The sequence below is a fragment of the Acomys minous genome (genome assembly GCF_964271855.1).
Source record: "Acomys minous genome assembly, chromosome: 8".
Taxonomy (NCBI): Eukaryota; Metazoa; Chordata; class Mammalia; order Rodentia; family Muridae; genus Acomys; species Acomys minous.
The window spans coordinates 43,942,623-43,967,791 of record NC_140489.1 but is presented as its reverse complement, the minus strand read 5'-3'; the positions used below and the strand labels follow the sequence as shown (position 1 = coordinate 43,967,791).

The 25,169-nt window shown below is 39.6% G+C and overlaps 1 protein-coding gene across 1 annotated transcript in view; it reads left to right on the top strand.

Moving 5' to 3' along the window:
- MNAT1 (MNAT1 component of CDK activating kinase) overlaps nucleotides 1–25,169 on the top strand; it is a 157,754-nt gene that overhangs the window by 48,187 nt on the left and 84,398 nt on the right. The window contains exons 2-5 of the mRNA XM_084793357.1: nucleotides 3,987–4,139; nucleotides 6,452–6,525; nucleotides 15,263–15,366; nucleotides 18,983–19,123. Coding sequence (XP_084649483.1) covers nucleotides 3,987–4,139; nucleotides 6,452–6,525; nucleotides 15,263–15,366; nucleotides 18,983–19,123 — 472 coding nt within the window. The remainder of the gene's footprint in view (nucleotides 1–3,986; nucleotides 4,140–6,451; nucleotides 6,526–15,262; nucleotides 15,367–18,982; nucleotides 19,124–25,169) is intronic.

Genomic DNA, 25,169 nt, shown 5'->3' with positions numbered 1-25,169 from the left:
TAGGAAAAGATGTGCCCATATAAACAAAACCAGCAGCTTGTTAGCAGTAAGGTGTGGAGCAGCAGAATGCACTGAAGCTGTTTTCCTCTGTGTGCTTTATGTTATTTAAACAGTAGGAGTCATCCCCCGCCCCACCTCCCCCAGGTAACCAGAAAGAGAAAGGCTGGGGATGTAGTTGAGAGCACATGCTTAGCATCCTCAGAGCCCTGGCTTCATTCCTAGCCTCCAGATAAACACATAAATAAGCAAATAGACACAATTAAAACCAGGGTTAGGGTAGCTTGTTGGGGCTGGAGAGATGACTCTGTGGTCAAGAGCATGCAGTGGACCCGGGTTCAGTTCCCGGCAGCTACATGGTGGCTCACAACTGTCCGCGACTCCATTTCCAGGAGACCTAACAGCTTCTTCTGACCTCCATGAGAACTAGGCATGCACGTGGTGCACATACATACATGCAGGCAAGGCATGCATACATATCAATAAATCTTAGGAAAAGTAGTTTCTTTTTCTACCCCTTACTGAAGAGTGTGTTGTGTGTGTGTGTGTACATGTGTGTGTGCACATGAACCTAGGGCCCCTTTTATCCTAGCACACATTTTGACATTCAGCTACCCTACAGCAATACTGCTTCAATTATTTTGACTTTAAAGCAGAATTTTTAAAAAACTAAAACAGGGCCGGAGAGATGGCTCAGCAGTTATGAGCACTGGCTGCTCTTCCAGAGGTCCCTGAGTTCAATTCCCGCACCCATATGGTGGCTCACAACTGTCTGTAACTCCGGTTTCAGAGGATCTGACACCCTCTGCCAGACACACATGCAAGCAAAACACAATGCAAATAAAATAAAGTATAAAAAAAATAAAGAACTAAAACACCTGACAATTTTATTTATTATTTGTTTTTTGAGACAGATTTTCTCTATGTACCCTTGGCTGTTCTAGACTCACTTTGTAGACCAGGCTGGCCTCGAACTCACAGCGATCCACCTGCCTCTGCCTCCATGAGTGCTGGGATTAAAGGCGTGCACCACCATGCCTGCCTCCACACTTTTTTAAAAAAAGATTTTAAATATTTATTTTATGTATGTGAGTGCTCTATCTGTATGTTCACCAGCATGCTAGAAGAGGGCACCAGATCGCATTACAGATGGTTGTGAGCCACCATGTGGTTGCTAGGAATTGAACTCAGGACTCAGGACCTCTGAAAGAGTGGACAGTACTCTTAACCACTGAGCCATCTCTCCAGCCCTATTTTCATGTTTTATAATGCAAATGAAAACTGTACTTTTAAAATTCCACTTCTCCCCTTCAAATGATTCTTATTACTAAGAAGGAGAGAGTCTTTTTTTTTTTTTTTTTTTTTAAATGCAGCTAGGAAGCACTCAGGCCCAGCACTGAGATTTCCTGGTGAAACAGAACAAGTAGTACAAAACCAATAAGGAGCCCATCTGCTTTGTATCTGTCTACCTGAGTCATGCCAGTCCCAGTGGGCACTGTCAGGGTGCTAATGGGAGGTCTCACGATCATGAGCATGTGGTTTCTTTCTCATGTTTGGCCCTATTCTAGGAGCTAGTCCTCTGGGCATCATCCCAGGAGGAGAGTCTATCATTGGCATCATAGAAGGGCCTGTCATGTGGGTGTGGACACCATACCAGGGGAGGAGGACCAGAGTCTGGGAGCACACAGGGCCATTGGTCCCTGCAGAAAGAGGAGCAGAGAATGGAGCTGGAGGTATGTTTTGTTGGTGAAATGCAGCTGTTTTGTCTTTAAGGCTCTTGGCTGCTCTTCCATCGTTTCTGGTAGTAGTTTTTCACTTCTTAGTGTTTCCTACTACTGTAGTGTGTCTTTCTCATGGATGGAGAATCATGGGTAAGATATGCACTTGTGGTGGTTTGAATAAGAATGCCCCCCATAGGCCCATGGAGTTGAATGCTTGGTCACCAGGGAGAGGCAATATTTGAAAGGATTAAGCGGAGGTTTACAGTGAGCCTTGAGGTTTCAAAAGCCCATGCCAAGCCTGCCATCTCTCTCTTGGCCAGCAGAGCAGTATGTAGCTCTCAGCTGTTTCTTCAGCACCACTTCTGCTTGTGTGCCACCATGATGATAGTGGCCTAAACTCTGAAGTTGTAAGCAAGTCCCCAGTTGGACACTTTCTTTTATAAGAGTTGCTGTGACCAAGGTGTCTGTTCAAAGCAATAAAACACTGACTAAGACAGGATTGCAGTAGTCACATCAAAACTGGGACATGTTGCTCTGCATGGGATATGATTAAAGCAGATTTTAATTTTTTTAATTTTTATTTTTTACATTTATTGAATGTCTATGATTTACATGTCATGGGCCAAAATCCCTCTCCTCCCCCCAGTAAAATAAAACAAACACAAACAAAAAATCTTGTCACAGAAGCTGTAGTGTATCACGCAGTATAGCCTTTTGTCCACATATGTTTACTTTCAAATGTTCATTGTTATGAGTCATGGGTCTGGTTGGAGGCCTACACTATCATTAGCGGATCCTCATTGGACTGCTGTTGGATATCCTGTTGTTGCTGTGTGTCAAGGAGATTCTTAATCTTTGAATCTGCAGGTCCAGCCCCTTCATGCGTTCCAGCAGGTCATACATGGGGTAGATGTTGGGGTGAGGTTCACTCAGAGCCCTGGATTAGGGCCCACTCCCCTGTTCTCAGGGCAGGTCTGGCTTCCTGCTCCCATGTCATCAGGGCAGCTCTCTTGCTCCTGTGTCCTCAGGGCAGGACCTGCTCTCCTCTTCCTGAGTCATCATGGCAGGGCTGGCTCATCCGCTCCCTTGTCTTCATGTTAAAGCAGATTTTTAAAAAGTGGAAATGTACAGTTGATTAGACGCAAACAATATATATTTAATATATAATACTTTAAGAAATATTTATTTTAATTTGTGTGACTATATGTATATGCTGAGTATGGTGGATGTGTGTATAGTGTATGGGTTCATGTACCCATGTGCGTGCTTGAAGATCAGATGATGATATCGGGTATCCTGTCACTCTCTGTCCCTTTGAGACAGTATCTCACTGACCTTGAAGCCTTACGTCTTAACTTCAGAGTGTTTTCTCCTAAGGTTTTGTTGGTCTTGGGAATGCCTGCTATTATTTGTGACTTTTTTTGTCATTAGGATTTTAAAACCTACATTGATTTTAGTAAGGTGGGGTCGGGGGAGTGGGGTCAAGGTTGGATGTTTTCCTCAGTCGCCCTCCACCTGATGTTTTGCAGTGAAGTCTCTCCCGGAATCTGGGGCTTATAGGTTAGCTAGGCAGTCTACTAGGCAGTCTTGGTCTCTGCCTCCTCTGTGCTATACTAGGTTAGAGTAGTGCACCTCCATACCCAACCTTTGTGTGGCTGCTGGAAGCCCAAACTCATGTCTGAATGCTCGCATGGCAAGCACGTGACTGACGGAGCCATTGCCCCAGCCCCATTTCGGGGTTTGAGTTGGGGACGCTTCAGTGTATTTTGTAAGGGACCTGACAGTACACAGGGAGGCTTTTCATTCCTTTTTTTTTTTTTTTTTTTTTTTTTTGGTTTCCTCTTCTGAGCCTTCTTAGTCCCCCATTCAAGTATTCATTTTTTATATTTCTATAACTGGTATCTTTTCAGTTATCTATGTCTGAAAAGTAATTGCCAAATAAAAATGATATTCCAAAGTTGTAATTTTTTATAAAATTATATCAATGAAATTTTTATCCCCAATCCTCAGTCCTACCCTGAAGGGCAGACTGTTCAAACTTGTAGATTCAAACACTAGCTTAAATATTTTGTTTTCCTTCCTTGCTTTTCAGAATTTCATACATGAATACTGTGTTTACATCATTTCTATCTCTCCTCGTCCCTACTCTAGATTTTCCTGTTCCCCCCAATTCCCTTTCATATTCATGACCTCTTGCTTAACTGTTATTACTACTATATGTGTTCTATATATATATATAACACTACATGTGTCCTCTCTTTATTATAGGTGTGAGAGTTGTGTGGACTTACTGTTTGTAAGAGGAGCTGGGAACTGTCCTGAATGTGGTACTCCACTGAGAAAGAGCAACTTCAGGGTACAGCTCTTTGAAGATCCCACTGTTGACAAGGAGGTTGAGATTCGGAAAAAAGTACTAAAGATGTAAGTTTATTGTTAAAGGGTTTGCCCAGCAAAGAAAACTTTGACAGTTATTTCAGTAGTCATTATTATTATTTGTTTATGTAATTTTGAACAAATTGGCAAGTAACAAAGTAGTTATAAAATCACCTATATACTTATTTTACAAAATTTATTAAGTTTATAGAGAAGTGTAATATCTAACCTTTATTAAATAAGAGCCTTCCTGATGTCTTCAGTGTCACTTGCTACTTATTATTTAATTAACAGTTAATACTTATGTTATATGTATTAGCAGGAATTGAGAAATTATGTATAAAGTAGCTATGAACCTTGTTCTCATAACTTACTAATAGCATAGGATATTAAAGTGAAAATAGAAAATAAAACAGCAAACAACAAATTTACTGTAAGGACTAAAGAGGTAACATATGTTTCAATTTGAAGCTTATTTAGACAGACTAAAATATTAGCTATACTTTGCTTTGGCATGAATGTAGGTGCATTTTTATGATTTGTTAGTAGTTTTGAGTTTTATTTGTTTTGCCCTTTTGTTCTAAGGCACTTTATTACTTTAGTGTTTATACACGTTCTTAAGGTTTGGTTTTGTGATTGGCCTTGGGAGTTTGAGCTATTGCCTTGAGAACTCTAAGCGTATGCTCTGCCTCTGAGCCTCACATCCAGCCCGTACTTCACTCCTTAATTTTTAAAAATGGTTTCTTTTGTTTCTAGCTTATCTGTATTGTGAGTTTGTATTGGGGTGTGGGTTTGTACATGTGAGTGCTGGTGTTCTGGGAGCCTGAGGTGTTAGAGTTGGATCCACCAGGAACTGGAGCAGCAGGCGGTTATGCCAGATGTGGGCGCTGGGAACCAAACTCAGGTCTTCCGCCAGAGCAGTACAGGTTCTTCCTGACTTTTGTCATGTCATTAGTTTATTTATATCCTATCTAGTATGAGAGTTCAAGAGTTAATCTACTTTCCAAAGACCATACCTCTTAAATGTTTTCCTGTCTACTAAAAGGAGGGCGTCAGCAGCCTTGGCTCCTTAGCAGTTGGTCCCTCACTGTAAAGAGAGATGCAGCACATCCAGCTCCAAAGCACACGGTTCTCACAGCCTGCAGCGCCCACTTGTTTTCTGCTGAACGTGGCAGGCTGCTCCCGGGCTTTCTCAGAGTGCCCATGACGGACCACCATGGAGGTGGTGGGCCTCTGACGGCCTGGCCAGCACGGCTCTGCTGGAAGTTCTATGAGGGGAGAAGAGAAGGAAGGTGGAAGAAGTGGCTGTAGCGATCATGCTTTCTTTCCTCATGACCCTGTTACACTGAGCACAATACAAGCTCTTAGCCACTGAGACACCTCTCCAAGCCCGTTCTTGTGGATATACATTTTATGAATGGTTTAATAACATCTTCCTAGATGCTAAATCAATACTTTATCAGTGGCCCAGCTGCTCTGTTTATTTGTTTTTTGTTTTTAACTTATATATATTCAGGAAGTCATCTTTTACATTCTGATCTTTTATCTTTAACCTTTTCAGCTTTGTTATTATTTGTTATTTTTAAAAATTATTATTATCATTATTATTATTAAAATTTTGTTATTCACAGGTACATTACATTGTTTCTATAATTTTATGACCTCCTGTTCCTCCCCTCCCCCCCATGGGTTCTCTGTGTAGCCCTGACTGTCCTGGAATTGGCTCTATAGATCGGGCTGACTTCGAACTCAGAGATCTGCCTGCCTTTGCCTCCTGAGTGCTGGGATTAAAGAAGTGCACAGCTGCACCAAGCTTAGACATAATGTTTTTAGGTCATTATTGTCATGACAAAAATTAGAGTCTTTTTTTTTTTCAGTTGAGCTTCAATGTTCTGGAATTAATGGCTCTATAATAAATAATATAATTTTAGTGATATGCCTTAGGTTCATTTCCAAATCCCTGAAGCATCTAATTAAATGTCTTTTTCTTTAAGTCTTTTAAGATTTGTGCATGTAATACCATTCCTTCATGATTCTACATTTTCTCTGTAATCATAAGAACTTTTAAGAACACTGTTCTTGGGTTGCATGTGTAGCTCAGTGGTACAACACATGCCTTTTGTGAACAAAAATCAGCCTTCAACCTCCCTCAACAGAACCAGAGGGAAAAACCAAACCCCCCGCAAATCCAGCTTTCATTCTTGGTCTAGTTATAAACCTGGCATCAAGAAAACAATGCTTTATATAGAAAACAGTCTTTTTTCTGTACACCACACATGAATTAGATAGGGATGAGCAAGCTGGTTATATAAAGTGGTCTACAATAATTTGTAATGCTTTGATATTTTTCTTCTCTGTAGATACAATAAAAGGGAAGAAGATTTTCCTAGTTTAAGAGAGTATAATGATTTTCTGGAAGAAGTGGAGGAAATCGGTATGTTTTAATCTCATGTGCTAGCCTTGAGATCTTGTGCTGTTATCTTTTAGATGCCTAAGCAATGTGCACACAAAAGGCTCCTGACAGATTATTTTTGTGCTAGTGGAAGCTGATGTTTGCAGGTTACTTTGGTTTTTGTTGTTGTTGTTGTTGTTGTTTTTTCAGTTCAATTATGTTTGTCAAATTTAAATCATACTAACTAAAGGATATTCTTTTTTTATTTTATTTTTATTTTTTTTTAATAAGACATGCTTTCTTTATGTAGTCTTGGCTGTCCTGGACTCTCTTTGTAGACCAGGCTGGCCTTGAACTCATAAAAGGTATGCCTTTTTTTTTTTTGTTTTTGTTTTTGTTTTTTTGAGACAGGGTTTTTCTGTGTAGCCTTGACTCACTTTGTAGACCAGGCTGGCCTTGAAGTCACATTGATCCACCTGCCTCTACCTCCTGAGTGCTGGGATTAAAGGTGTGCACCATGCCCGGCAGGTATTCTTAAGTAATTTTAGCTTAGAGAAAGAAATTAATAGTAGAGGTAATATTGTTTAGCTGGGATGAAGGGTGTGTCTGTCTGTCCAACTCTACCAAAGCAGTTTAAACAACAGGAAATGCTTTGATTGACTTTGTAGGGGTTCTATTAATTCTCTCTAAGGTAACAAAAGATAGAATTGTTTACTATCATTTGTGTACCTGTGTAATAGTGGCTTGGGACGTCTGTGAAGCCATCTGCTCCTGAGGAGCATTTGACTAGTCAGTGTTTTTGAGACAGCATGGTGTTTGTGCTTCTTTTCTGTGTGATCGGTCATAACAGTGTATTGTTTGTACTCGCTTTCCCCTTTCCTCTCTTTCAATGTTGGGCTAGGGACTGATACTTGTTTCGTTTTTTGCTAAAGAGCATTTCAGGGTTTGGAAGTTGTGGCATACTGATTAAAGAATTATGCTTTTTAAAAAAAGATTTATTTATTTATGTATATAAGCACTCTGTTGAATGTATGCCTGCATGACAGAAGAGAACATCAGATAGAAGAGGGCATCAGGTCACATTACAGATGGTTGTGAGGCACCATGTGGTTTCTGGGAATTGAACTCAGGACCTTTGGATTAGCAGTCACTGCTCTTAACCACCGAGCCATCTCTCCAGCCCCAAGAATTCCGCTTTTTAAAGTGTGATAATTAGTGCTGGTGAGAGGCCTCAGCAGGTAAGGGTGCTTGCTCTAAGCCTGAAGACTTACATTCCATCCCTGGGTCCCCAAAGTGAAAGGAAAGCACTAACTCCCTAAGTTGTCCTCTGACCACCCCACATGTGCACTAAATAAATAAATGTAAAGCACACATTGGATAAGTAAATATATAATAAAATGTTGCTGTATTTATTACAAAGTACAGGTTTGGAAATGATAAAGGAGAATAGCCTATGAAAATTAGGCTGAAACTGTGAGGATCAGACAGCCATCTTTTTAGTCTCCCAACTTATAACTTTATTATTAAAATATGATAAAAAGAATCACCAGAAGGTTTTCATATATGGTAAGTTCTAAGCTTCAAATTCTTTAGGAATTAATATTATTTTTAAAATTCAATTTTTCGGGAACTAAAAACATTTTAATGAATTCCCTTCTGATAAAGTCCAGATATCTTTCTTCTCAGGACTTTTCTAAAGTATCCAGGGTATTAGTTATGTCACAGTAGGAGCATGTGCAGAATGTAATTTAAAATTTTCTGATATATTTTAGTACCTTAGAATTGGTGCTTTTTAGTTCTGATGTACTCATTTGTGCTATGTGTATATTGGCAACCACGAGTACCTGTGGATTTAACTAAGAAGACAGTAGAACTGTGAATGCCGATGCTCAGGGGCAACATTAGGATACAGATGAGAAGATGCTCTGGTACAGGACAAGCAGGAGAACGGGCACACAAGGAAAGAGCTTACATCTGCACTAAAGGCAGTGCCACAGTCAAAACCCTGGTGGTACAGGAAAGGCAAAAGAGGGTGTAATGCTTACAGGCAAGTTGAATACACTCTTACACTTCCAACCAAGTACTTTAGGTAGCTAAAGGAAATTGAAAGACAAACGGGACCAGGCTTAAGGGATGAAACAACAGGGGGACCTTGATTTTTCGTAAGGTTCTGGTTGAGCCTACTTATGTTTTTATTTTATTTTATTTTATTATTTTTTAATGAGCTGAACTAATTTGATAGAATTGTCAACCTGCGACCCATATGTAAAACCAGGGTCATGTTTGCAAGTAAGCAGTAGTGTTAACAGGACAGAATAAGCTTGGATAGTATGACTGTATAACATGTAATATTTTCTTTGAGAAGGAGTCTCACATGTGGCCTTGGATGTTCTGAAAACTGTTAGGTAGGTCAAGTTGGCGTTGACCTTGTAAAGAGTCTTTCTGCTGCTGCTTCCCAGAGTCTGAGATGACATGCATGCACCATTATACCTGGCTGATAGTATTTTTTTCTCTCTTTCTGTATCTGTGTCTGTTGGTATGTATACCCATGCATGTGTATGTGGAGGCCAGAGGTCAGAATTAGGGGTCTGACTCTGTCATTCTCCACTTTATTTCTTAAGATAGGGATTCTTGCTGAGTGTGAAGCTCACTTATTGGCTAGATCCCTGGGATTTTCCTGTTTCTCAATCCCAGTGTTGGGGTTACAGGTCTGTGCTGCTGTGCCTGGGTTGTTATGTGGGTGTTGGGGATACAAACTCAGGTCCTTATGCTTGTACAGAAGCACTTTACTCAGTGAGGCACACTATCTTATCCTGTAATTCTTCACCAGATACAGAAACTATAGATCACTACATTTGATTTGAAAATGATTGTGCTATTATATATATATTTCATGAAAATGTGTCTTTACAGCATGTAGAAACTCAGAACCAATGTCCAGTTCGTTGTCTTACTGGAGTAGCTGGCACCTCCTGTCTTTCCGTAGACTGTGCTGACTCATGCCAGAGCATGATGATGCATGGTGAGTGCCTTGCTTTAAGAGCTGTCCTCCAGTACATCTCTAGTCTGCTCTCCAGCTCCCTTAACACACCATGAATTATTTGCACTAGTGAGCAAGCTTTCTTAGGCCAAATGTGCTTATCGCTTTATGCAATTGAGTCCAAAATTATATAACTATGCTTCTGCTTCCCCTGAAAAATGGAAATGGCACTGTAGGTGGTAGTTATGATTTATATACGAAGGAAGCCAAACTCCAATTAGAGACTTGGCTTTATTTAGTTAGAGAATGACTGCTTGTATTAGTTTCTTTTCCGTTGCTGAGATGACACACCATGACCAAGGCAACTTATGAAAGATAGAGTTTAATTGGGCTTATAGTTCTAGAGGGTTAGAGTCCGTGATGGTGGAGTGAAGGCGTGGAGGGAGGAGCAACAGCCAAGAGCTTATCTCTTGATTTACACACATCAGACAGAGCACACTGGAAATGATTGAGTCTTTTGAAACCCCAAAGCCTGCCCCCAGTGACCCACCTCCCTCAAAGAGGTCATACTTGCTAATCCTTCCCCAACAGTTTCACCAGCTGGGGAGCAAGTATTCCAACATATGAGCCTATGAGGGCCGTTCTTACTTAAACTACCACACTGCTGTGTTAGTCAGGGTTCCCTAGAGGAACAGAGTCAACAGAATGAAAATTATATTAATCATTATATGTATGATATCATTAAATTAGCTTTCATTGAAATAGTAACAACAGATGTCTCCCATGTGAGAGGCTGCAAAACCCATAGTTTCTTGGTCCTTGAAGACTGGACAGTCTTCCACAGTCAGAGTCCCACAGTGGCTCTCTCACACAGGAGAAGTTGGCAACCCAAGTAGTTATGCAGTCTATGAGGCTGTGTGCCTCATCAGTCCCAGGCTGGTGTGAAGACTTAGAGGGTTGTTGGAAAATCACTGTTCCTCAGTCAGCTACAGAAGCCTGGGCATGGCTCTGATAGCAACAAAGGAGTTGCCATTACCAGCAGAAACAGGGTAAATTCTTGGTAGCAAGAGCGAGGCCAAGCAAGCAAAAAATGAGTGATTTTCCTTCTGCCATGTCCAGTTTTTATCTGGGCAGCTACCGGAAGATGCCACTCACATTTGATGTGATCTTCCCACTTCTGTTTAGGCCGTCAGTACACCTCCTCAGGTGAGGCTCCTTGCTCAGGTGTTTCTAATTTGTGGCAAGCCGACGTTAAAGCTGACGATCATAAGTGAATATTTATGGCATAAAACATTCTAAGGGAGGAGGTAAGGAGGAAAGCAGAGGGTTGGAGAGGGGAAAAGAAGAGGGAGGAGATGAGAGGACTGATCAAAATAAAAGGCTTCATCAGAGCAAAGGAGACAACGGAATAAAGAAGACAGTCCACAGGAGAGAAGAAAGCATTTGCAAACCATAATGCTCCCAGTAATTCCTGTTTCCATTCCTTTTTTTACTGCTGTGATAAAATGCCATGGCCTAGGTAACTTTTAGAAGAAAGAATTTATTTTGGCTCACGGTCCCAGAGGGATACGAACCCATCACCATCATGGTAGGAAGCCTGGTAGCGAATAGCAGATAGGTTGGCTTGGGCAGAGGGAAGCTCAGGACTCCCTTCTTGAACCACAAGCTTGGAGCAGAGAGAGCGTGCACTGGGCTCCTGCCTCCAGTGATGCACCTCCTCCCGCGGCTACACCTTCTAAGCCTTGCCAAACAGCACCACCAGCTGAGACTAAGCATTCAGATGTCTGAGGCTGTGGGGCCATATTCAAATTACCACAGCTCGGAAGTTTAACAACTCAATGGCAAGAATGCAAATAACCTTATTAACAAGTAGACATTTCTAAAAAAAAAAAATAGCTAATATGTATATGCAACAATCCTCAACATCACTAATTATCAGGGAAATGCAAACTAAAATCACACATACCGCCTGTTAAATGGTCCCACTACAAAAAGAGCATGTGGTATTATAGATTTGTGAATCAGTAATTCCACATGTGTACATACACCAAACATCACATTGCACCATATGTATATTGTTTGAAAAGGCTGGAGAGATGGTTCAGTGGTTAAGAGCATGGCTGCTTTTCAGAGGACCCAGTTGGATTCCCAGCACACCCAGATGGCATCATGCAACTGTTTGTAACTCTGATCCCAGGAGATCTGAGGCCCTCTTCTTACCTCCAGGGGCACCAGGCGTGCACATGCTACATAGATATGCATGTAGACAAAACACCCATATTTACAAAATAAATTAATAAAGGGTTTTCAAAAGGCAAATATAAAATGAGAAGCTGTGTAAACTCGGCTGTCAGGAAGATTTAGTCTGTGGCCCATAGGGAGCCAGGAGGATTTTTAAGGGACAGTTTCAGTAGTATGGATAAGAAATAAGGAAATCATAGAATAGACAGTAGTGGTGGGCATAGTAAAGAAGACATTTAGAGAGAATATTCACTCACTGATTTGACTCGGAAGTGAGAAGAATGACAGATGACGCAAAATATGACCTTGAACACTTCATCTCAGTGGTGTTAATCAAGACAATGCAAATTGGAGGGCTGTGAGAGTTGGCAAAGTGCTTGCTGTGCAATCTTGAGCACCTGAGTTCAACCTCTAGGACCCAGGTGAAAAGGTCAGCTGTGCTGGCTTGTGCTTGTAATCCCAGCACGAAGGAGGCAGACCCACAGGGCTGGAGGCCAGCCAGCCTGTCCTACTTGGCACATTCTAGGCCAGTAGAATACCTTATCTCAAGAAACAAGGTGGTGCCTGGTGGTGGTGGTGCACACCTTTAATCCCAGCACTCAAGAGGCAGAGGCAGGTGAATCTCTGCCAGTTTGAGGCCAGCCTGGTCTACAAAGTGAGTTCCAGGACAGCCAGGAGGAAAAAAAAGAAACAAGGTTGATGGCCCCCAGGAAAAATGACACCTAAGGTTGACCTCTGTCCTCCACATGCATGCATACATATGTGTACCTGCACTCTACATGACCCTTCCCCCAACTAAAGGTAATGCAAGTTGTAGAACCATTTAAAAAAAAATCATTTTGTCTTGTTACATGGGGAGTCTGCAGAAATGAGGGTCGGGATAAAGACATTAGTTTGGACCTTAAAACTGCTGGGTGAGGTTCTACTTCTTTGTTGTGTGGTATTGTTTTGATTGTTATTGTAGAAATAAAACTTTCTTTCAAAATCTTGTTTCTGTAGCTGTCTACTTTGTGCTTTCTTTGTCCTTTCAAAGATACTTAAATGTTCCGGCTGCCTGTATTGACCTTCTCTGTTATTCAAAAGAACAAAATGTTAATTTAATAGACACACACTGATTACCAGAGTGAGTTGCATATGTGCTATAATTTTCAAAGTTCTAAAAGGGACAGGCAGTTTTAGCCCTCTTGTATGTGGAGAGCACACACAAGGAGCTCAAGTAGTGTGCACAAGTTCATGTTGCTAGTAAATAGTGGCCTAGCAGACTTTTGCTCTCGGTGCTTTGAAAATACATGGAAGGCCAATGAGCAGTTAGTAGTCTCTGCCTGGAGTATGGGGTGCTGAGAAATAGTCAGAGATGAGAGAGGAGCACGTAGGTTTTGGCCTGGTGTGGTAGTGTATGCAAAAGATTGAGGCAAGATGGCCATGAGTTACAGGCCAGCCTGGGCTGCAAAGAAAAACCTGTCATAAAACAAAGTAAGCAAATAAAAAAGACCCCACACCAGCTAACTAGCTTATCACCAATAAGGAAGTTGTCTAGAGCTGGTTTTTGACTTTGGTTGTGTAGCAGAAGTGTAGCATTAAGGATGTTTCAACATAGAGTGAGAGGCTTAGTTAGAGATGAGAGGTTAGCTCAAGTCAGTGTTTGAGGAGTCACAAAATGAGGATGAAGACATTTTGTTACATAAATATGATTATGGACTCCTTGAATAGCACATGTATAAAAATTAAAATGTGCAGTTTTGAATAATGATATAAAAAACTCACAATAGAAGGTACATATGAAGATGAGCTTTCTTGTCGCATCGACAACAGGCCCTTCTCTGTGGGTGTGACAATGTGCACATAGAACTTTTTGTTCCTCCTGGCCCCGGGGATAATCTCAAACATTTGTTCCTAGTGTCATAATAAACAGATTAGTCTTTGAGAGCAGAGAATACTTATTTTAAAAGGATGAGAAAGCCCACAGGGCTTTAATTGTAAATTCTGAATGCCAAAAGACTTTAAAATTGTACTTAAATAGCATTAAATCTTCTAGAAAATATAATAGGTTTTTTGTTTGCTTTTAATTCTTGATTAGATTCAGGTCAGCATCTGAGCTACAGCAGCAAACATATAGAGGGCCCAATGACCGTTACAGGGCTAGGTTCTGCCCTTTTCTGAGGCTCTCATGCCATCCCGATCCACTGTGGCATGAATAAACTTGCTTTATCTAAGAAGTTTTTGTGTCAGTGATTCAATTTTATGATTCTTATTTTTTAGAAAGACGTGGTATTATCTGTGATCATGATTTACCTCTTTATATTGTTAATACCTTCATTTTTCTAGATGGAAAAAAATGAAATAAACAGTCTGTTTTAGCTTTTATTAGGATTTATGAGATTTGTAATTACAAAAGAAACTAATTGCATCTAAACAAGTAAAGCTCACTTAGAATTGAAGTTTACTTATTTTTTAGTGTATATTTAACATTAAGTTTAAATCAGTAATAAGCAGTATTCTAGTCTAACAAGACATATACATTGAAAACTTATATAGGGTAGGAAGTGGACAGGTGGAAGAGACTGATAAACAGCGATGTATTTTTGGCATTCACAGAAGGAGAATTGTCACTGCAAAGTGAGCTGAAGGAAGAGCTGGTGATTAAGATGGAGCTAGCAGGGGGAGTCAGATCTTGATATTGATCGTTCTCTATACAGGTGCCTCAAAAGTGCTTAGCTGGCAAGCCTTTGCGGAAACAACACATTTGTTGTTGATAACAATTCAGGTTTTGGAATTTGCCTACATTAACGTCCTGGTTCCAATGATTACTAGCCATATACATTACCTAAGCCATTTGTTAGTTTTAGACCATATCCTAGGACTGGGGAGATGGATCAGGTTTACCTGAGTAAACAATTTGATGACCCGAGTTCCATTCCTGGAAACCACAGGATAAAAGGAGAGAACTGATACCTACAAGTTGTCTTATGACCTTCACACACAGACACACACAGACACACACAGACACACACACACACACACACACACAGACACACACACACACACACAGACACACAGACACAGACACACACACAGACACACACAGACACACACACACACACACACACACACACACACACACACACTCTCTCTCTCTCTCTCTCTCTCTCTCTCTCTCCTTGTTCTCTCTCATTTAATAAATATAAAAAAACACAAGCCTGTTATCTGCCATGTATGGATTAGGCTAAGTGAGTTAAATTTAGATAAGTGCCAGTATTACGTATTTCATTAGTCTTTGATTTATTTAGTTAATTTCAAGTTTGTATGGGTGTTCATGTGTGTTCCCCTGTGCTTACCACATAAGTGCCAGTGTCTGTAGAGGGCAGAGATTAGCAGACACTCCTGGAGCTAGAGTTAAAGGTAGTCATGGGTGACCCAATAAGATGGATAGATGATTAAAACATACAAACAGAACCATAAAGATTATCAATCCAGTGAGTAAGAAGTCAGGATGCTGAATTTTTGGCTTTTGTAATCACCTTAAGATTTATGTTTCACATTATTTTCTTTCTATTACAGTCTTCAACTTGACCAACAACGTGGATTTGGAGAATACAAAAAAGAAAATGGAAATATATCAAAAGGAAAACAAAGATGTCATTCAGAAAAATAAGTTAAAGCTGGTTTGTTTCCAAGTATTTTCTTCTTTTGTATGAGTAACAGGTTTTTTTTTTTTTTAATTCTTTTTGCTTTTTCTGAGACAGGGTTTCTCTGTGTAGCCCTGGCTATCCTGGACTTGCTTTGTAGACCAGATTGGCGTTGAACTCATAGCAGTATACCTGCCTCTGCCTGTGCTGGGATTAAAGGTGCACATTACCATGGCTGGCTGAGTAACAAATTTTTCCACATAGTATTTAAAATGGTTTATTAGTTCTTTGAGCATTTCATACATATGTTCTGATCATATTCATTATTTTTTCTAACTTCTCAGTTTACCCCTCCCTTCCCTACATCTTTGTGTCCTTTAAAAAAAGTACTTCAGAAGAAATTTTTGTTGCTCAAATATTCTTGTATGTGTGGTCTTTCACTAGAGAGTGGTTGACTTACCAGGAATAACACTCTTAGAGAAAACTCTTTGCCCCTCTTACATCAGCTATTGATTACCAATAGCTTCATGGCTAGGGATGAGACTGTGTGCCCAACTTCCTCTCCATGCTGGCATGTGGTCTGGCTTGGGCTTGGACAGCTTTTGTGCATGCTGTTGAAATTGCTATGAGGTCATACGTGCAGCTGCTCAGATGTGCTCAGAAGACATTGTGTCCTTACAGTCATCTACTGCTTCAGGCTCTGACACTCTTCTCACTGCCTCTTCTCCATTGATCCCTCAGCCTTGGGAAGGGGGTGGGCAGTATATATGTTTCCTTGAGGACTGAACATTCTGCAGTCTCTTAGTTGCTGCATGTTGACCAATTGTGGATCACTATTATCACTATTATCTACTACAAATAGAAGTTTCTCAACTTAGGCCTGATAGATGCATTGATCTGAGTATAATACTAAGTCATTAAGAGATGGTTTAACAGCCAGGCATGGGGTACATGCCTGTAATCGCAGCACTTGGAAGACAGAGGCAGGTGGATTGCTGTGAGTTCGAGGCCAGGCTGCTCTATAAAGTGAGTCTAGGACAGCCAAGGCTACACAGAGAAACCCTGTCTTGAAGAGAGAGAGAGAGTGAGAGAGAGAGAGAGAGAGATGGTTTTAACATTATATCCATTTAGTGGTATAATAGTGTTGGGTCTCTTCTAGGGCCTATTACCTGTCTAGCCACACGTTCAATAGTGGTGCCAAGTATGGATTTCATCTTATGGAGCAGGACTTAAGTCCAATGAGAAAGTGCTTGGTTACTCTAATGCTGTTTGTGCCACTATTGCACAAGTGGGTATTTCTCTCCAGAACAGTTGTAGCTCATAGATTTTCACAGCTCAGTGAGATTGATGATTGCTTCTCTCTTCTGATAGCACCAGGAAAGCTAGATGGCAGGGGTAAAGCTTCTAGTTCCATACTGGCCTAACTTTACAAGTTTGAGGACCCAAGTATGTTTCTTCTCACTGTCAAATTCTGGAAGGTAATCAGTAGCATTGATAATAGCCTATAGTATCTGGAGGTTTATGGGACCTCACTCGCCAATAATTTCAAAAGAAGCAACTCGTTTCTGGTATTGGGCTTTTTATTTGCTAACCTCTTAAGTTTACTAGGGGCGTTGTTGCGTTGTTATAGCATAACCTAGTTTTAACTCTCTATGTGTATGTCTATTGTATATTTTAGAAGGGTTCTACAGTAGTGAGTTTTCTTACATCTGTTTTGAAAGGTTTTTAGTGTTATTTATTCCTCTCTGTTATACCTCCTTTTCCCTCCCATCCACTCCCAGTTTATCCGTTCCTATTCTATTATTTCCTTTTAACCTTTTATTCCAAAACACTCTTACTCTTCTCCTTTAAAACTCCCTCCCCATGGTCCCTGAGTAATTATTGACCTTTATGAGCATTACAAATGAAACACATATCTGAAGATTCAAAGCTGTCATCTACAGATAAGAGATAATGGGACATCTTTCTAGGTTTGGAGTACCTCACTTAAAGTGATTATTTCAAATTCCAACTGTTTACCTGCATATTTTATCATTTTTTTCCCTTGAGACAAGGTCTCTCTATATAGCCTGGGCTCTCCTGGAACTCTCTATGTAGACCAGGCTGGCCTCAAACTCACACAGATTGATCTGTCTCTGCCTCCTGAGTGCTGGAATTAAAGGCTTGTGCCACTAAGCCTTGGACTAATTCTTCTTCTTGTTCTTCTTCTTCTTCCTCCTCCTCCTTTCATTAAAAAAGAATTATTTATTATGTATATAGTGTTCTGCCTGCATGTAACCTGCAGGCCAGAAAAGGGCACAAGACCTCATGTAGATGGTTGTGAGCCATCACGTGGTTGGTGGGAATTGAATTCAGGACCTTTAGAAGAGCAGGCAGTGCTCTTAACCTCTGAACCATCTCTCCAACCCCATAATTTTTCTTCTTAATATCTGAATAATATTCTACTGTATAAATATTACCATATTTTCGTTATCTGTTTATCAGTTGATGGACATCTAGGCTGTTCTAATTCTTGCCTATTGTAATAGCAGAAATGATCATAGATGATTATGTATCTTTCATATAGGATATGGAGACCTTTGAGTATAGACCCAGGAGTGTTTGGCTGGATCATGGTGTGGAGGTTTCATATAATACTTTTAAAAAACTATCCTTCTTTAAAACCAGTTATAGCCACAAGGGATTAAACTGAAATATATGTTAAAAATATAGCTTTGTTGTATATATAAATGCATGTAGTTAGGAAGATATCCACATTACTGTAGCAAAAAGCATTTTGACAATATCACATTTAACTTACTTCAGGAATAGATCTTTAAGGTAGGCAGTTATTATTTCTAGTTTTTCTGTCCGTATTATTATTCTTTGGTCACTTAAATTTGCATTTGAACACTGATCAAGCTCATTTTTATTGTTGGACTTTACCAGCGAAGGTCTCTTCTTAACCCCCTGTTTGACTATTTTATATATACCTCATGTAAGTGAAAACACAAAGTACCTACTTTGCTTGTTTAAGATCCTTTAACATTTCTAAGGTTTATTTTGTGATCTGTCCTGGCAAAAGTTTTGGGTGCTCTTGAAAAGAATGTGTAGTCTGGATATGTTGAGTAGAATGTTCTGTGTATGTCCTATTTTTTATACAGAATTGTTTGAGGCCTCTGTTTATTAATCATTCTGTTTGCATGTTCTATCCATTAATTAAAATGTATAATTCAAGGTTTTTTTTATTGTATTGCTGCCTAATTCTCCCTTCAACTATCATTGTATATGCCTTATATATTTAGATGCTCTGATATTGAATGCATATATAACATATTTCCCTGTATTTATACTTTTTATCATTACGTTATGTCCTCCTTTGTCTCTTGTGATATCTTCTGACTTAGCCTGTGTTGTATCAGTGTATTAACTAGTTGCTCCATTTCTGCTTCAAGGCTTAGTGGACTTGGTGTGGGGCTTGTCCTTCTCTGGGATAGTGCATGCTCACATGGAATCACAAGTAGCCAAGTTTATTCTGCATCGAATTGTTAACATGAGCAAAGTACAAGTGATTACTTTGCTTTATGTTTCCAGTAGATAAAGTAGGAGAGCATGGTGTAGGATTGCTATTGGTTGGTAAGTCACTTTATTCCTTGTATACATGTCTGTTTAGACTCGGGAACAGGAGGAACTGGAGGAAGCATTGGAGGTAGAACGACAAGAAAGCGAACAGCGGCGACTGTTTGTACAAAAGGAAGAAGAGCTGCAGCAGGTTCTGAAAAGGAAGAACAAGCAGGCCTTTTTAGATGAGCTGGTCAGTATTAATACTAATTACCACTTAAAAACTAATTTTCCCATCTATTTTGATGAATAGTGACATTTAATGGCAGTTCAGAGTGTCCCTGCTCTTGTTTACTTTCAATTTTTCCTAATATATTTAAAGCTTTTAAAAAAGATTTATTTATTATTATTGAATACAAAGATGGAATGGGGTGGAGAGCATCACCTGCCATGATGTATGTGTATAAGTCAGAGGACAGTTGTTGAGGTTGGTCCTCGCTTTCAGCCTTTGCCTGGCTTGGGAAGAGTGAATTCAGGTAGTTGGCCTTGCAAGGCAGGTCAGGGTCCTTACCTGCTGAGCAGGCTTCACTTTTACTTCTGATAGTTATTGATGTCGTCACTATATATATAGATATAGATAGATGTGTGTGTGTGTATATATATGTATGTATGTATGTATGTATACGTATATACACACATGTATAAATATATGTGTGTATATATATATATATATGCTGAATAGTAAGATATATCCCTCAACTCATCCTATATAATATTTGCTTACAGTTCTGTGAGTCAAGTGGGTATGGTGGTACTCACCTTTAATCCCAGCATTTAGGAGGCAGAGGCAGGGGCATCTTTGTGAGTTAAAGGTTCGAGGCCAGCCTGTTCTACAGAATGAATTCCAAGACAGCTAAGGCTACATATTAAGACTCTATCTAAATAAAAGAAAACAAAATAGATTTCAAGTGAGTCTTTGGAACCCTGCCATGTCTTTTCAGGTCTCCTTGCTGCCTCTGTGGCCTCTGTAGTTGTGTAGTTATACAGTGTATCAGGACGTCAGAGGAGTAGTCAGAGTAAAGAGGTAGACACTGTATAGCTTGAAGGCTTGGGCTGGAAGGTGTCATAGCAAACGTACTCATCAGTGAAAGAATCTGCTCCATCTCAGGGCATGGGGGTGTAGAGTTTTGCCCCTCTGTAGGTTGATTCTGACCACTTCTTCTGTAGTTTGTGCTCAAAAAAAAAAAAAAATATATATATATGTGTGTGTGTGTGTGTGTGTGTGTGTGTGTGTGTGTGTTCTTAGAATTGATATAGTATATGTTAATTCGACCCCCAATTTCTACCCCAGAGAGAGTTAAGTGGTAGGATTAGTAGGCTCATGGCAGTGACTTTAGTTATAATTTTTAATCATTGCCACATTCCTCCCTTCCTTCTGTGAAGGATTTAAAGTGATTTAGCCTAGGCTATGAAGATGCCACAATTTCTGGACCTTAGAGAAGGTGTCAAATTGAAGCTGTATTGTATTCCGCTCCTATTCCTTTCCTTCCTCCTCTTCCTCCCTTCTGCCCTCCGCTCCCCTCTCTCCTTTTCCTCTTCCTCCTTCCGTTCCCTCTTTCTCCCTCCTTCCACTTCTTAGTTTTTGTCTATATTCATTTCATTTTTAGATGAGAGAATAACATAACTAACATACATGTACTCATTAGATTATACATACAGTGCTCAATAAATTGCTTATATGTCCCTGAGCTTACTAAAACATTGTTTTTACAGCATTTTCTCTTAATAGTTTCCCAAGTTGGTTTTGAATGTGTTGATTATGTGTTGAAATATAGTGGCTATGTCATATTTTTACATGAAAAGTAACATATTTGGGTGAAATGTGATTTAGACTACTAGTACTTTGTAGCAGTTAACAAATAGCAATAGTGACTATGGTCTGAGAAGTGGTTCATGGAATTGATACTTTATTATTGATACTTATTATAACCCTTTGTGATGCTGGTGAAGTCACAAGCTAGAAAATGCTCCTTTCTGGAAGAGTCTGTCTGCGGTCTTCCCTTTTCATTCTGTCTTCATATATTCATCTTTCATAAGGCATTTCTTTAGTATTGACATGCTTCCATTTCTTAATTGTTGTGTTGTTATTCTATGATGGAATAAGTGTAAATGTACTTTCTATTATGCCTTTGTTCAAAAGGCATTTTAAACTAGTTAATCAGAGATAAATAGATGTAGGTAAGAAAATAAAGAAAAATGAGAACAAGAGTATTAGAAAGTGCTCGTCATAAATGCCTATCCAGGGCTGGTGAGGTGCTTTAGCAGGAAAAGGTGCTTGCTGCCAAGCCTGACAACCTGAGTTCAGGCCTTAGTGGAAGGACGGTTGTCCTCTGACTTCCACATGTGCTCCATGGCATGCACATGTACACGCACACAAAACAAATTAAAATGCAGTTTAAAATCCCTCCCCACTTTCTATGACTAGAAAGCAAATTTGCTTGTAAGTTCAGGTGGGCAGCATCTGAGCTGGAAGAATGCTGCAGCCACTTTCTCAGTTGGACTTGCAGAGCCTCTCAGCCCTCAAGAGCCTTGCTGCTTCATTGAGCTGCCGCCGCCATCAAGCTCCCCTCAAGTGTAGTGAGGCATGAAGTAAGACGCTCTTGCCAGTGTGATGCATTGTGTGTAATCTGGAGTTAATACTGGTTCTTGTGAGTTCCCTCCTCTCGCTTCCTGTTTTCTTCACCTGCAAGTCATTACTGCACATTTTCCCTTACTCTTTAGACCATGTAACGTGGTGGTTAAATAATTCTTAGTAATTCACTGTATTCATTACTACAGTTAATCAATATATAATAGTTTAGAATACCATTTCAGTTTGGCTTTTTGATTCCAAGTTTTAAATTTGTTTTTATAAATTATTTCAATCTTTATTAATTTTTGGGTTACTTTTAATCCATGACTAACTGGATTAATTAAATTTATTTTATCTTGATTAATCTGTATTAATGAATTGAAAATGTATTTTTTCTGTGTTTTTGTGTTATGTTTTTATAAAAAAGGAAAGCTAGCATCTACTTCAGTGTGTCTAAAAGATTCAGCCTTTGAAATGTTCCTTAAATGACACTTATGCAAGGACAACTTATTGGAAATTTTTTTTTTCTTCCTGTTTCTGAGTTTGGTCTTTGTACCCATAGTCACTTTTTTGGTGGGGTGGGGTGGGGGGCGGCTTTCGAGACCAAAGTCACTTTTTAACCTTCTGAAAAGCACTGGCAGCACATTATACTGTATGTGACAGGGTTTAATGTTACAATTTCAATGTTTATGGCTTAGCATTTGCCATAATGTTGGCTAAAAGTCCATTTATTTTAATCCTAACTGTAAATTCAATTTTTTAATAGTTTGGAAAAAGATTTTTAATCAGGTTCTGTGTTATTAAATCTTTTTATATTCCTGTTTGAAAATTCTGTTCCATTTATGTCTTAAATTTTATGAGTTAATGCTGTTGTCAAATGCAGTAGCTGATTCTTATTAGGAATATTGCTTGCCAGATGGCTTGCTTAAAGTCAGTTAAAATAATCTTTAAAAATGGTCATTATAAAGCTTTTAATGAGTATTACAGGCAGTCTTATTAAAATTTCTCTAAATATTAAACAGTGTGCCTTTAGGCAATTACTGTGTGCTCTGCAGCCTTCCAAGGTAGAGTGTGATGCTCAGTCAGAGAAGTACCCAAAACTGGACCTGCACTCTGAGTATTCCCAAGGGGGGTGTGATGCTCAGTCAGAGATGTACCCAAAACTGGACCTGCACTCTCTGTATTCCCAAGGGGGGTTGTGATGCTCAATCAGAGATGTACTCAAAACTGGACCTGCACTCTCTGTAGTGCCAAGGTGTAGTGTGATGCTCAGAGAAGTACCCAAAACTGGACCTGCACTCTCTGTATTCCCCAATCATGTTCACAGCCGTGCTCTACTGTAGAGCTATATATGCCATCAGAGCCCGTGCTTAATTATGCTTTAATAGCATAAAGGCATTCAGGCTCCTACACTTTGAGTTCTAAAATAGAAGTGATAGGTTTAAAGTAAATTCTGTGGCTTGCTATTAAAGTGAGATACCTAGAATGCTCAATTTTTACAAAATTTCAGCTATTAAGACATTTAAACATTCAGTTCCTTTTAATGTGGATGAGATACTAGGATTATAATAAACTGGTCTTCATTAGCAACTCATTTAAAGTGAACACACTGTTTTGCTTTAATAACTTTTTTCAAAAAATGTATGTCTTTGTATATATGGATTAGCTACCTAATGTAAGTGCTGGGTTCCTTGAAAGAGCAGCAAGCACCCTTAACTGGTGAGCCATAGCTCCCGCCCTAGCATCTTGCTTTTGTATATGGAATTTTGCTTTTTAGAATAAATATCAGTTATAAGTAAGGCTTTTGTTTGCTTGTTTTTTTTTTTTCCCAAAACAGGGTTTCTCTGTGTAGACCTACTGTCCTGGACTCCCTTTGCAGACCAGGCTGGCTTCGAACTCACAGAGATCCACCTGTCTTTGCTTCCCAAGCGCTGGAATTAAAGGTGTGCTCCACCACACTTGGCTTATTAAGTATTCTCACTCATTTCAAATGTAAGACAGTAGTCAATGATTTAACTTTAAAAATGATTTGTTATTTGTTTGTGTGTTTGTGGGTGCATCCCTGTATGAGTACGTGCATGTGAGTGCAGGCAGTTGTGAGCAGGCTGGAGTGGGTGCTGGGAACTAAATTAAACTCAGGTTTACCATCTGTTTTATATATAAAAAAAAGTCTTTATATGTTCTAATTTTTGTGATGCTGCTCTTGCAAAATAATTTTACTATAAAGTAATTAAAAAAATGTTTTAAAGACAGGAGCTCATGTGGTCCAGGCTGGCCTTGATCTCCTATTTTTTCCTATTAGGTATTTCAGCCTGTACCACCATGTCCTGTTGTATTATAAAAATCTGAACATTCTAGAGAAAGGAGAGAATCACTTTGTCCTTTGACCTCTTCTCATGCTCTGTAACATGCATAACACACACACACACAGAGAGAGAGAGAGAGAGAGAGAGAGAGAGAGAGAGAGAGAGAGAGAGAGAGAGAGAGAGAGAGAGAGGTGGGGGGGATGCAATTAAAACAATTAGTCTTAGTCTTGATGTGCATCTATCCTCAGACAGTTCTGTTGAACTGAGTTGCTCGATGCTGCTCCTGTGCAGAACTTTAAAATAGGTCCTCTAAAGGTATTCATCAGACAGATTTGTACCTGAAGTTACTAATGGGTTAGATTGGGAAGAAAAATGAGAATCTGTTGTAATGTTTGCTTTTGTTTTGTTTTTTTAATTTTTGTAAGATTTATTTATTTATTATGTGTACAGTGCTCTGCCTGCATGTACACCTGCAGGCCAGAAGAGGACATCAGATCACACTATAGATGGATGTGAGCCACCATGTGGTTGCTGGGGATTGAACTCAGGACCTCTGGAAGAGCAGTCAGTGCTCTTAACCTCTGAGCCATCTCTCCAGCCCAGTGTTTGCTTTTGTATCATGAGATGTTGACAAGGGAGTTTCTTGAGGATTAAATTCTGGGTGACTGCTTTTTGGCTGCCTTGTGGAGAGAACCTAGAGTTTCAGATGTTGGGCCCAGCACGGCATCACTGAGCTTTCTCTATTTTTTATTTTTAGATGACCTCAATAAATTGCCTAGGCTGCCCTTACACTTGCCGTGGAGCCTTTCACACGGCACCTTAGTGCCAGATGTAGAAGTGTGGGGGGTTCTGTTTGTTTTCGTTATTGTTTTTACCTTAGTGTCTACATACAGAATATACACTCTAGTGTGGGAAGGGTGGAGCTGGAGAGATCCTCTCTCTGCATGAGTTTTTAGCTTCTTATTTAACTATTTAACTGAAAGCTCAGAAAGGTACCATTTAGTTTAGACATTGGCTTCACAGTACTTCAAGCACATAAGTGCTTCATGCTCAACGGGATAAATAACAGTCTTCATATTAGGATAAGTAATTTGCTGCTTAAAATATGGGCATGTACAGATTTGTATAAACAGTGGTCCTGGGTAGTATCAATATATGGTATTAAATGTTTATCATTTCGTTACTTGATTAAAATGTAATTTAAAGTTTAAAAAGAAAAGATAAAATAAAAAAGTATGCATGTGATGGTGCTCACAATAGTTCCATTGTGCAAAACAGAACAAGAATTACTTGCAAACAGCCTCAGGTGAAATCTAATGGGAAACATTTCAAAAGGTCTAAACTCCGGGTGAAAAGAATGT